The sequence below is a fragment of the Amphibalanus amphitrite genome, unplaced genomic scaffold, assembly GCF_019059575.1.
Source record: "Amphibalanus amphitrite isolate SeventyFive unplaced genomic scaffold, NRLGWU_Aamphi_draft 000619F_arrow, whole genome shotgun sequence".
Classification (NCBI taxonomy): domain Eukaryota; kingdom Metazoa; phylum Arthropoda; class Thecostraca; order Balanomorpha; family Balanidae; genus Amphibalanus; species Amphibalanus amphitrite.
This window is the reverse complement of record NW_024882113.1, coordinates 2,027-14,508: the sequence shown is the minus strand read 5'-3', so window position 1 is coordinate 14,508 and position 12,482 is coordinate 2,027. Positions and strand designations below refer to the sequence as shown.

At 54.2% G+C, this 12,482-nt stretch overlaps 1 protein-coding gene across 11 annotated transcripts in view; it reads left to right on the top strand.

The window, feature by feature from the left end:
- Positions 1 to 12,482, top strand: part of LOC122363405 (glycerol-3-phosphate acyltransferase 1, mitochondrial-like) — a 24,387-nt gene extending 11,905 nt beyond the window's left edge. For all 11 annotated transcript variants that reach the window (XM_043332630.1, XM_043332632.1, XM_043332637.1 and 8 more), the window contains 4 exons: positions 128 to 532; positions 924 to 1,067; positions 1,438 to 1,630; positions 11,408 to 12,482. In XM_043332630.1, coding sequence (XP_043188565.1) covers positions 128 to 532; positions 924 to 1,067; positions 1,438 to 1,630; positions 11,408 to 11,580 — 915 coding nt within the window. In that variant the 3' untranslated portion in view covers positions 11,581 to 12,482. The remainder of the gene's footprint in view (positions 1 to 127; positions 533 to 923; positions 1,068 to 1,437; positions 1,631 to 11,407) is intronic.

Here is a 12,482-nt window from a genome sequence, read left to right as displayed (position 1 = left end):
GTATCGCCTATCGGAACATGTGACACCTGTTTGTCCTCTCTTATTTTTTTTTTCCGAGACGTTGAGTCCAGGCCTTCTCATTCACTAGCGCCGTCGTTCGGTTCTAATTACCCACTCCCGCCGTCAGGTGTCTCTGCTGGGCCCCGGTCTGGTCACCGAGGAGCGTCTGCAGATGTCGGGCGGCCCGGACCGGCCTCCCCTCGAGGTCACGTTTGTCCGTCCTGTGACCATCCTGCCCAACGTGCTGGAGCTGGCCTACTACTCGCACGGCGCCAGCCAGCCGCTGGGAGTGGACGCCGTGCTGGCCGCCTCCCTCCTCTCCCTGCTAACGGTCGACCTGGCCGCGCTGGTCGACGCCGGCCCGACCCGCGACTGTGAGGTCGGCCAGCACCAGCTGCTGACGGCTGCTGCCCACCTGGCCGACCTGCTGAGTGACGAGCTGCTGCTGGCGCCGCCCTGTCGGCCCATCGAGGACGCGCTGACAGAGCCGTTCAACCGGCTCACCAGCGCCGAGGTGCTGGTCAGCGTACAGGTGAGAGAGAGGAAGGACAGATGAACTGACGAATGGACCGAAGGAAGTAGTGTGAAGTTTGTAGCTAGGCATCCCGTGTATGTACAGATAATGTGTAAATGAATAGATTGCAGACTAGGTCTATTTCCAAGGCGTGAATGAAATTCATGCATTGAAGAATGCATTACACCAAAAATACATTCATATATAAGCTGCAGCTGGCTGTTCAGTGAAAGATAAATGGTGGTGTAAGGGTAACGGATTTCACCTCGCACAACGTGTTCTTTGTCTATTTTTCTTAACTTTTTCTATGATGACTCTTGATCTCAGCTAACCACTGCATGTTCCGTTCAGTCCTGGTGAGTGTAACAGCTATCTGGGCAAAGTTCACACCAACCCATCGCCCCAACAGGATAAGCCGGCCAACGAGTCTGAGGAGTGGGCCAGCCGAGCGTTCGCCCGCTTCAGAGACCAGACTGAGCAGGCGGACAGCGAGAGTGATTATAGCGACGGCGACACCGACTTCGGTCACCCGGCCAACGAGACATTCTACATGGTCAGTCAACAGCTAGCTGTGTTTAGTTACGAACAGAGCCGGCATATGCGGTCTAAACCAACGTGGCTCAACCTGGGGTAACATCGTACCTGAAAAGTCTTTGGTCGTATCGGTTTTCGTTTTTCCGATAATTATACAAACGTCAGGGGAAACATATTCACCTGGGGTGACTTCTACATGGCTGTCTCATTCTCTCTGTCTGTCTTACCGCTATCTCTGATAGGCTTCAACGCGTCGGATGACCCCGTTTCTTCATCCTGACGAATCCCCATGTTTCCCAATGGTATGGTAGGCCCAGCGTCTGTATGTTTTCCCCTCTATTACACTCTCCATGCTTTGTGTGACACCACCCTTCCACCCACCCCCTCAGGTACAGCTGACTGCCGACAGTCGCGAACAGCTGCTGTTCCTGCAGTCCCAGGTGGCGCCTGTGATCGACACGTACTACATCACCGCCTGCTGTCTGCACCGGCTGGTCGGCCAGGAGCTGGCCGAACAGGACTTTGTACTCGATGTGCTCTACGAGATCAAGAACAAACTGATGCTCGGCATGCTGGCTTATGGTGAGTGCAGCGGGGAGGGCAGGAGTGGAAGGTCTTACCCGTGGGTGAATCAATGGTAGTTGTTCGTAATAACATGGGAGGGTGGTGGGGAGAGATCGTTTGTCCAGGGTGGAGGAAAATTCATCATGACGCCGGTTGGACAGCCCAGAGCGTTAAAAGACTTCTCAAACTCAGATGGTTAAGGGGTGTGTAGTGCAGGGTAGGTGGCGCAGCCCAGCGTAAGATGCTCCAACGCCAGCTACAACAGACGATAATTTGGTTAGAGACACGCTTTCGCCTGTGTTTGGTAGTTTAACCAATGTTATAAGCATGCCTACCATGTGGTAGTACAATTGTCTGATGGACGAGTTTTGCTTTTCCATTGAGTGAACATTTTTCATAAATTATTCAGGCAAAAAAAAAGATCGTCATTCGCTATGTATGGTATGCCATAATATCAAAAAGATGGCTGTGGTTTCAAATGGGTTTTACCTTCATTGCCAGGATTTGTATTTCATGTTACTTCTCCAGAACGAAATACCGGCCAAGGGTTTTAGGAGTCAAACTGCTATGTATCTGATACAAAAGGACATTAAGATGTCATAGTTTGAACTGCGTTTTTTTTTTTAATGCTATACGTCACATAAAAGCGCACGGTTTCTATGAAGCCATTTATGTGATCTAGTCTATGATCAGCTGTCGTGCGTTGAATATCACGTCTTGTATTTTATCACAATTGCAGCTCCCATCTTAGGTATTGCATCCTGCTATCGTTGATTTCGTCTCGTTCTTCGTATATTTTTCGAATAATAGCACAATAGAATATCCTTCTTCTGCCTCCATTTTGTTCCTATTTATTCGTTTGTGAGCATTGATGCACGACGCGTTTCATTGCCTCCTCATTTGCACATTTCTCGGGTGCAGTTTGACGTATTCCTGACTGCAAAAGTGTCACGTACAAAGCGCGAATTCGGTTTGATTTCCGCCGCTGAGTTGACTGGCAAACAGTCTCGGCGCCCGGCGGTCTCTGAAGTGCGTCTGAGCGCCCCGCTAGCCTAATAGCCGCCGGCATAGGCGCGGGGCGCGAGTCCGATGGTCAGGGCTTGCCCCAGTGGGCAGGACTGAGCATTTTGGGACCGGCTAAGTGGAAATCGATCGGACCTTAATTGTGCAGTCATTTACAATTATGGTGATTGACACTGCTCCTTGATGGAATGGGATTATTCATTGATGGAATTGCAACGTACGAGTATTACGGATTGTATCGTTCCAGCGCTTTGATGGAGGTTAGGCTTGGTACTGTGAAGTTAACGGTGCAGCCAACTGGAATTTCGAATATCTTAATGATGTGTTTTTAAATTGATTCAGTGCTCTGAAGCACATTGTCGTTATGTTGCCTCCGGAGGTTTGATAAGTTTGCAAGGGTCTGATAAAAAGTTGTTAAGAAGTTGGCCCTACTAGAATCGGTGTTTGACTGTGCAAGATTGGGGCCATTACTGCCGGCACTGAACTTTGTAGTTAAGATGCTGTTTGTGAGGTTTTTGGTCGTTGCTAGGCGTTAAGTAGAAATTAAAACCGAAATGAAAGCGTCTCCTCTCTCTCTCTCTCTCTCTCTCTCTCTCTCTCTCTCTCTCTCTCTCTCTCTCTCTCTCTCTCTCTCTCTCTCTCTCTCTCTCTCTCTCTCTCTCTCGCTCTCGCTCTCGCTCTCGCTCTCGCTCTCGCTCTCGCTCTTGCTCTCCCTCTCGCTCTTGCTCTCCCTCCCTCCCTCCCTCCCTCCCTCCCTCCGTCTCTCTCTCTCTCTCTCTCTCTCTCTCTCGCTCTCTCTCTCTCTCTCTCTCGCTCTCGCTCTCGCTCTCGCTCTCGCTCTTGCTCTCCCTCTCGCTCTTGCTCTCCCTCCCTCCCTCCCTCCCTCCCTCCCTCCCTCCCTCCCTCCCTCCGTCTCTCTCTCTTACTCTCTCTCACTCTCTCTTACTCTCTCTCACTCTCTCTCTCTCTCACTCTCTCTCTCTCCACTTTTTCTTCCCCGTCTTTCTCTTTCTTAAATCAAAATGTTTCTGATGTGAATTATTATCATGAGTTCGGTGTTTTTTATAAGTAGCATTATTCATTTCTTGTTTACATTTTCCAATATATAATTTTTATCATATGCATCTTGGAATTACGGTCTCGGCTTGCGTCAATATCGGAGGGCTGACGTCACAGCATACGTATCCCATCATCTGATAAGCTGATTCTGTTTTCTTTTGGCCACTTATCATACGGATAGCGTCATTCAGAGTCGTGTTTTGGCCGCGGGAGCACTATCATACGCAGCGGCTTCATGCTTTCATCGCCTGTTGATGTACACCCAGCGAAAACAATCTCCCGTAAAAGGCTCATAAATAAAGATTGGTGGCGCTCTGGAGACGAGTGTCTCTGCCGGGCGAGTTTCCGTCCGAGTGGGTCCGGCCGCCGCGCCGTGGCCGGTCACAGATCGGACTGCCGAATATCCCCAGGGTAGCGCCGCGGCGGCCGCTCCCCTGCCACCGGTGTCGGTGTCGGTACCGTCGCTGTTGCCGACCGTTGCTCTCGACGTGGCTGTCACCTGATACCGGCTCTGATAAACAGGTTAATGAGCTTGATTTACGTATGGCCTGCCGGAGTTTTGATGGAGAGTTTCCTTGCTTGAATTTGTGGCGGGACTCGGGAGGCCGTGTGGACTGCAGGCTAGTCTTTCATTTGGACTCATTGACCTCGCGTGACAGATCCTCTTTCGAGTTCGGGAATTATCGATACTGAAATGCTGCTATTCGGAAATAGCAGACTGACTTTGCGTTTTATCCTTGAAAGTTTCCTCGTAATAGTGAATAGTCTCGTACTGTATTAGAGGCATCGCCTTATTTGCGGTATTGCGGTATTGTCCACTGATGGCTCGCTCCACGGCGACCTCATATCTCTCTCTCCTCTCTCTCTCTCTCTCTCTCTCTCTCTCTCTCTCTCTCTCTCTCTCTCTCTCTCTCTCTCTCTCTCTCTCTCTCTCTCTCTCTCTCTCTCTCTCTCTCTCTCTCTCTTCCTCTCTCTCTCCTTCCCCCTCTCCCTCCCTCCCTCTCTCCCTCCATATCCCTCCCTCCCTCTCTCTCCGTATCCCTGTCTCTTTCTCTCCCTCCCGTCTCCATATCTCTCCGGCCCGCTGTTCACCGTCGTCATTCGGTCGGCTCCACTCGAGTCACGTCTCTCGCGGTGAGAGATACCGAGCAGCGCCCGGCAAGGAAACACTCCCCCTCCGTCCCTCCCCCTCAGCGGGGTCCTGATGTCTCGACATCGCTCGTCATTAGCGAGTTGGTTTCAGAGCGCTGCGGCAGCGTTGCGGCGCCGGCGGCGGTGTCTCACTGCGGACAGAGACCGGCTGTCTCAGCGGCCGCCGGTGGCCGTATGTTACCAGGCCCGCGGCCGGCCGGCCACATGGACTAGACACACGTCCCCCAGGACCGGCGCGCCCGTACTGTCTGTGGTCGGATCGCGGCGGTGGCGGACAGTGATGGGTGTCGCTGTGTCGCACCGACTACGTGTCACGGACTAGGGGCACTCAATCAGTCGGTCGGTTCCGGGAGCGTCGGTACGTGACCGCTGTGCACCAGTCGTGTGTTTCCCCGTCTGGCTGACCACGAGTGGACTGGGATCGGAGTCGGCGACAGCGGCGGCAGAGGTGGTTATTTTTTCACCTATCACCGGTGTCTGTATTCTGTCTAGACGACAAGAGTCACGAAGGGTCGCGACATGAGGAATGTTTGAGACATCGGCTGCTGGGCTGCGTCTGCAGTGTATGAGGAAATGAGAAATGCATGTCGCTGTAGCGCCGAGTAACTCTAAACTCGCGGAGGTTTATGCTTGAATCAAACAAGATTATTGCGCGTGATTATGATCCAGTTAATCCCAATTCAGCTCTACCATCCAGCTTGTGTTTCACAAATTAACAGACGCCGAATCATATACAATGTCATCCACTCCGCTGCCACCCACTCCAGTCCTCAGCTGTGCTCCACTCACCCATCACGCAATGCTCGCTCCTACCCGGGCACTCAGTCTGTTTGTGTCGCCGGCGGCGCGGAGTGCGTGCGGCTCGCTGCCGGCGGTGGCGTGCCGTCGTCGAGCGTCGCGATCACCGGAGGCCCGCGGTGGTGATCGGGACCAGATTGGCGGCCGACCGACACTGACACGCCAGCGGGCCATCGTGGGGCGGCGGCGGCGGGGGCGACCTTCCGGTCCGCGCCCGGTGACGGCCCGCCGCCCAGCCCTGTCGCAATATTGCCGCCTCCGCAGTGACCGGCGCATTGTAATGCAGATGGCGAGCCAAGGCCGGCAGAGGAGGCTGCTCGGGTCGCCACAGGTCGCCGCGGCGAGCGGGCGGGAGGCTCTCCGACCTGAGAGAGCGGGGCGAGCGGCTCTCGGGCCCGGGCGATCGGCTCTCCCACCCGGTCGGGCGGGTCTCCGGCCGGGGTGATCGGTCTCCTTTATCCAGCAGGTGTTTCCTTCTCACCGATGGGCCAGTATCCTGGATTGGTTATTGCTGCCAGGGCTGCCTAGTCGGAGTCGCAGTCAGTCAGAGTCAAGTTATTGACGGAGTCGGAGCCGCTAATAAAATCCGTCGACTCTGCACCTTGGTAGTTGCTATTCCCGACTGACCCTCGACCCGGCTACCTCGGGGTGCCCGGTCAGTGAGTTTGATGATTTACGACCGCGGTCGATCCAGTAGACGCCTCCTTTTATGTGGGAGGACTGGGAGAGACTGCCCTGCGGTCTTCAGTCACCTCGCGGGTCGCGGCAGGACGTGCCACCTTCAGGGACTCCGAAAATACACCGCTGCTCGACGGAACGGTGCGCGCTGTCGCCATCCTCCTCCCCTCGACTCTCCCCTTCTCTTCTCGCTCTCGACCCGTCCCCGTGTCTCCAGAAGCTGGGCAGAAAATCCATGCGGCCGCCTTCAGCGGTGCTCCATCATCGTCGTCGTCGGCGGCTGACTAAAAACTGACGCGCTGCGCCGGCCGCCCCCGTTCAGAGCCGCCTGGCATCTCCGGCGCGACCGGAGTGACGTGGCGTCACCCGGCTGACGTGACGTCACACTCTGGCGACTGTCCGTCAGGCGGCACGTCACCCTGCCAGCCGGGCCCGCCTCGGTCAGCTAAAAATACTCGGCTTCAATAGATTTAGTGTCGGCATGATCTTGGATATAACTTCATGCTGAGCTACCGAGGGGATAAGCTTTGTTTGTGACCGGCAATGCCGAGCCTATCATGCTCGTAGCAGCTTGAAATAGCTGCCGATGGCCACTCGAAGCGTAAGCAATTACTGACTAGACAAATATTTGGACGCATGCATACGATCCTGCGGACGACTGGGTCCACGGCGATGTATCGCCGCTCTCCCGGGCTGGCCGCATCAGGAGGTCGCCGGCTGTCAATCAGGCCGATCATCCGGGGAACGCCCTCCCTGGGGTGCCGCCGATCGAGCTCATTCCGAACCGTTTTGATGTCGGTATGTTTGGCTGTTCTAAATCAAACGTGCGGTGTTTCAATACGAGATCCCAGTGGAAGATCAGCCATGTTCCTCGTTAGCCAATTTCTGTCTAATTTGGATGGATGTGGAGGAGGGGAAGGCTGTCTAATGACCTTCGCTCAGAGTTGTGCGCAAAATCACACACGCCGAGTGCGTCACTTATCCAATTACGACTGGAGTTGACCAGCTCCAATATCGGCGATTCCCTGCTGAGTGGATGATTAATTCGATTCCTTGTAGTTTGATCTAGTTGGAGGAGGGATAGCGTTTGAACATCCGGCCCGAGTCGATTGGGTGGTTAACTGGTGCTATTTATAACTGCGCTCTACAGTGTTCATGTGGCACAGCACAGATGCAGTTCGGAAAGTAAATTGATTGTGAATAGCTGCGGCGAGCACATTGACTGAGGAAAAACAGTACTTAAACGTTTTACATGTTATTGATTTGTCGAGTGTTGTCACATATCGAGACTAAATTGCCCATAAGTTACAGTGATATTGACTGTTCTGTTGTCCAGGCGTGGCAATAGTTAAACATGCACCTTCAGGTGACATCGAGCACAGTCGCGACACAACAGGCACAACAGGCTGTCTCTCTGGGAATGACTGTGGCATGTTGAAGCGTTGTCGGTCAATGCTGAGGATAGAGTCGCCTTTAACTGTAACTTGTGCACATGTGCATTGTGCAGTGTCATTTGGCTTTTGTATGATTTTGTGCCTGGTGTCATCTTACATCAGTGAATGGAGATCCAATATTACTAAAGTGCACAGTACGTACATTATAATGCTCGCTTGTATTTACCCACTAGCTGAATATGCCTTGCCTCAGAGAATGATCTGGACCTTGTAATATCGAATGCTTTCAGTAGTATTGATCTATGCATGTTGTTTTCCCCGCCTATTGAGCTGCTGTTGGACGATCCGTAACCTTATTTTCCTGCGCTATTTTTTAAATACATTTCATAACTCCTGAGTCTGAAAACCTGCCCGTATACATAATGTACCGCCAAACTTTTCGTTCCGTTACATAACTCATATTTTGGCCGACTGGTATCATGTAAACATAACTCACACGACAAATTGGAGGCTCTTCTGTGAAGCGGTGCGGCGCGCGGCGGCCGTGGCGTTAAACCGGCCTGGCCATCTGACAGTCGGGCGGAATCGAAATGGCCCGCTGGCCCGTACGGAGTGGGGCCGATTTCAGCGGGCCTGCGATGGTGCCGGGGCAGACCGAGCAGCGGTCATGGCGCCTGTGCCAGGACGCCAGAGTCTAGGGACCTCGATATTATGTGTTACTTGCGGGTAGCGTTTATCAGTAACCCGGTTTACATAGCATATTTGACGAGGCTCTAGCTCGCTAATTTGGCGATAATTTCGTTGCAGTGGTCTTCAAATATTTGGAGGGAATCATTTTGTAAATCTTTTACCATTGGCATCTTTTGCAACATCACGGACGGAGATATAAGCTTGCAACAAAACCCTATGTAAACGCGTCTAACGCTTGATGAGATACCACTGATATAAACGCTTGTTTATTATAAGCTAGTTTGCACGCAAATTTATATTTATCTTTGCCATGTGTATCTTTGCCTCTACATTTTTGTTAGCTTATTGGCATTAATTATGCTTTTTGCAAAATCAGTTTTAGGGGTATTACAAAATGCTTTTGCGACGCTAAATCGGTGACGAGTCGGCCGTATGTGGACTGCGGACTGCGGAGACTAAACCGCCGACAAATTTTACATTTGCGAACACTTTCTCAAGCGGCCGGCAAGAAAGTGAATCCACAAGTCATTGTTAGCGCCTCTCGTGTTTACCTCATCTGTCGTGTTCCTCTTTATGTGCATTCATGTTTTTCATTTTTCATTTCGTTCCGCTCGTAAAGCTGCCGTGTGTGTAAGCCGGCCATCTGCAGGCATCCTCGGCTCGTCCCCGGTTTGTTGTCGGTGTGTGTGTCAGTGCGTTGGCGGGTGAGGCTCAGTCCTACTGCGGCCCATCATCGCCATGTTGTCTCCGCCAGAGTCGGCCGCGCACTGGATCTGTTTTTCTGCCGGCGGCGAAAAACGGCCGCTGGCAATGTCTTGAAGCCGGCTTATCTTTCCGGCCAGATGGGTGGGTGCGCTGTGTTGCGACCAGTGGCGGCGCGGCGGTCCGGAGGGGCCGACCGGCCGCCGCGGCCCGGATCCGGGGATTTCGGGCAGAGAGCCGGATGGACGCACCCGGGCCGCGCCGCGCTGAAATAACACCGCCCAAATGGCAATGTGCTCAACGACGCTCACCAATGGCCAGTACACAAATAGCGCGTATTTATACGAGATATTCATTAGCATTGTGTTGACTGTCTTGAAAGGAAGCAGCCAGAACCGAATGAGAAGTGAGGCATGGAGCCGAAAGAGTTGGTGCCGAAGTTGCTCCAGTTTTTTATTCGGTACGTTGCTGAGGCGGTCGGATACCTTTCTAAAAGATGGAGCCGGATATTTGAAGACTGCCGTCGGGCGTGGGACGATGCCAGGATTTCCTCGGTGAATTTCCGCGAGTGGCAGCTGGAGACAGAGAGCTTTGCTATGTTTCCCGGTGGATGAATACGGCTGCCGTTGTGTCGTCTGGATGGGGCCGTTGGCCGTGGGTGTTCCATCGAGCGGCTTACAAAACTCGTGCGGTGGTGACAGAGAATGGTCGGGGAGGAGAGATGCCCAACAGTCATACTCAACTCGCTGAACGGCGGGATACTCAGCTGCGGGATAAGCTGCAGATGCTGCGGCCAGAATTGAGCTTCATATTCCCCTTCGCTAATGGTTTCCTCTCCATAGCGCACGTCTATGCACTGTTCCTGTTAATTCAATACAATGCTTGCGATGTCCGTTAATTCACTGAACAATAACTTTCTATATAATCCATTCACGCTCTGTTCTGAGAATGTCCCGTTACAATGGCGGTCTCGTTTGGACGCGGCGCGTCTGTGGTGCACCGGACTCGCCGCGGCGCGCCGAATTCACCGCACCGTCGAGTGCGTTTCCGTTGTCCCGGCTCGGAGCGGCTGCTGCTCGCCGAAGACGCGGCCGCCGCCGGCAGCGGATGCAGCCGCCGGCGCCGTATTGGGTTATTCAGCGCGCAGCGGTCGGCTCGAGCCGCTCTAATGGAGCAGCAGCAGCGGCGGCTCGGCGGCGGCGCGGTGCGGCGCCGGCTGTCCCGGGCCGCCGGACTCGACCTGGCCGCCGATACCGGTGCGCCATGCAGCCCCATAATGAAGTGGCTTGTAGCGGGCTTTTTGCGCTCGACTTTGGAGCTGTTTACCGCTGGAGCCGGCGGCGCGAGGCTCAAAGCGCCGTATCAGTGCGGTTCGGCCGAGTGCCAGCGGCTGATTTCGGGGAACTGCGGTGGGTACCCCGCGCTGCGCACCTCGACCTTGCCTTGACGGTGGGGAAGGTCAGTGCGCGACGTCAAACGGCCTCAGGGTACCGGCCCGGGTCCCGGCCGGCCCGGCCCAGCCCGGTCCCAGTCCAATCTGCGGCCGCTATTTCTGGGCCGGTCCGGCCCCGTTTCAGCCAGCAATAGGCTCGTTATTTGTATGCCGAGGTGGGACTGTGAAACAATCGCGCCCGGCCGGCCGAGCATTTGTCGAATTGCGAGCTGAGCTCCGAGCCGGACCGGTGCCGGGCAAATGTCGGGGCTGATCTCGGGATTACCAGTCGGGAACGCTGGTGGGCTGCACGGCTCAGTCGGGGAGTTCCATTCCCCGGCCGGACGGCATAGTTAGTTTCAGCCGCGGTACCTCCTGGTTCTGACACGCAACAGCCGTGGGTTGTGTGTTGGAGGGGCGGTAAAACAAAAGTGATTTTATCAGTTTCCAACGTCATTTGCATTGGGCTGGATGATGTTTCCCTTTGACCTCCGTGTCTTTTCAGAAGTTCTTTGCGGCTTAACTTCATTTAACCTTTTTAGTACATTTGCCATGTCTTGCATCCGCTAGGAGCTAATCAGTCAACAACTCCTACCTTTGTACGCGACTTTGTGCTAGATTGTCAATTGGTTGCTATTCAATTGGTTGCTATTGGTTGCTATTCAATTGCCTGTTTATACTGGATGATTGTCTTGTTCGAATTGGGGATGACGCGCTCATTTCTCCGTGTGAAAGTCTTTGGGTGACTTCTTGCGTTATACACATGTCTGTTGATCTGTTCAACAAACCCAACTTGACCCGATCAGATCAGACCAGACCTGGCGAGACCTGACCCTTGCTGACCCCCCATTTCTCCCCGTTCTGCAGGTGAGAGTCTGTCAGCGGAGACGATCCGCAGCGCGCTGCGCACCTTCCGCCGCTGGGGTGTGCTCGACTCGTTTGACCAGGACGGTCTGCGGCTCATCTATCTGAGCCGGCAGTACGACGGCGACCAGCCGCTCGGCAGGCTCGTGGCGCGTATCCTTCCCTTCAAAAAGTGACACACAGAGCCGCCGCCGCGGACACAGGCGGCGACAGGGGAGAGTAAGGTTGGAGATACACCGGCAGAGCGGCTGTCCTCGACTGGAGAAGATATCCAGGTCCCGGGTGTAGGGCGGGGAGGAGAGGTTACCCGGAGGATACCCGGACGACACACTCGCCACCCTGGTGTCGCGCCAGATGGCTGACTCTGTCTGACGGTGGAGGGGCCGTGCGGTGATGGAGTCAGGGCAGAGTCAGAGTCGCAGTCGGTCCAGACTCGAGTCAAAGCGTGTCAGAGTCGGTGAGTGAGTCGGAGTCGCCCGTCGAGCTTGGACGCAAGATGCGTCAGCCTTCGGAGAATGAGAAGCAGTAACTGATGCCAAACATATTCTCAGATAATCTGCTCAACGCATAGACTCCGTAATATCCGTCTGCTCACACGACTGTGGCCATTCAGTGTGAATGCTAGTACAAGGGCTCATAAGGATGCATATTATGAGTGGGGTTATATTTCATTCTCCGCACACTCTCGTATAGACCGTTCACGTTGTCTTTTCCGATTCGGTCGGCTTATCACCTCGATGGCACGACATTGTCATCAGCCTCGGTGCCGCGTAGCGTGTGGCGAATCTCACGCGTGTGAGCGTGGGTGAGCGCGTGTGAGCGTCGATTGGCGACTGTTGCGCTCACCGCTCGCCGTTTGAGAGACGTGTATGTTTGTATGTGTGGGTGTCGGTGGCCGGGACGGTGACTCCGGATTGAGTCAGTCCGGGCCCCGGGGCGGCAGATAGGCCCGTCAACCACCAGTGACGGCCCGTCAAACAGCGGCCATTCGTCAACACCCGGCCTTCGGACCGTCACGTGCCGCCCCATAGATCCAGTCTTTCCCATCAGCCAACGTTGCAATATATGGATGACAGTT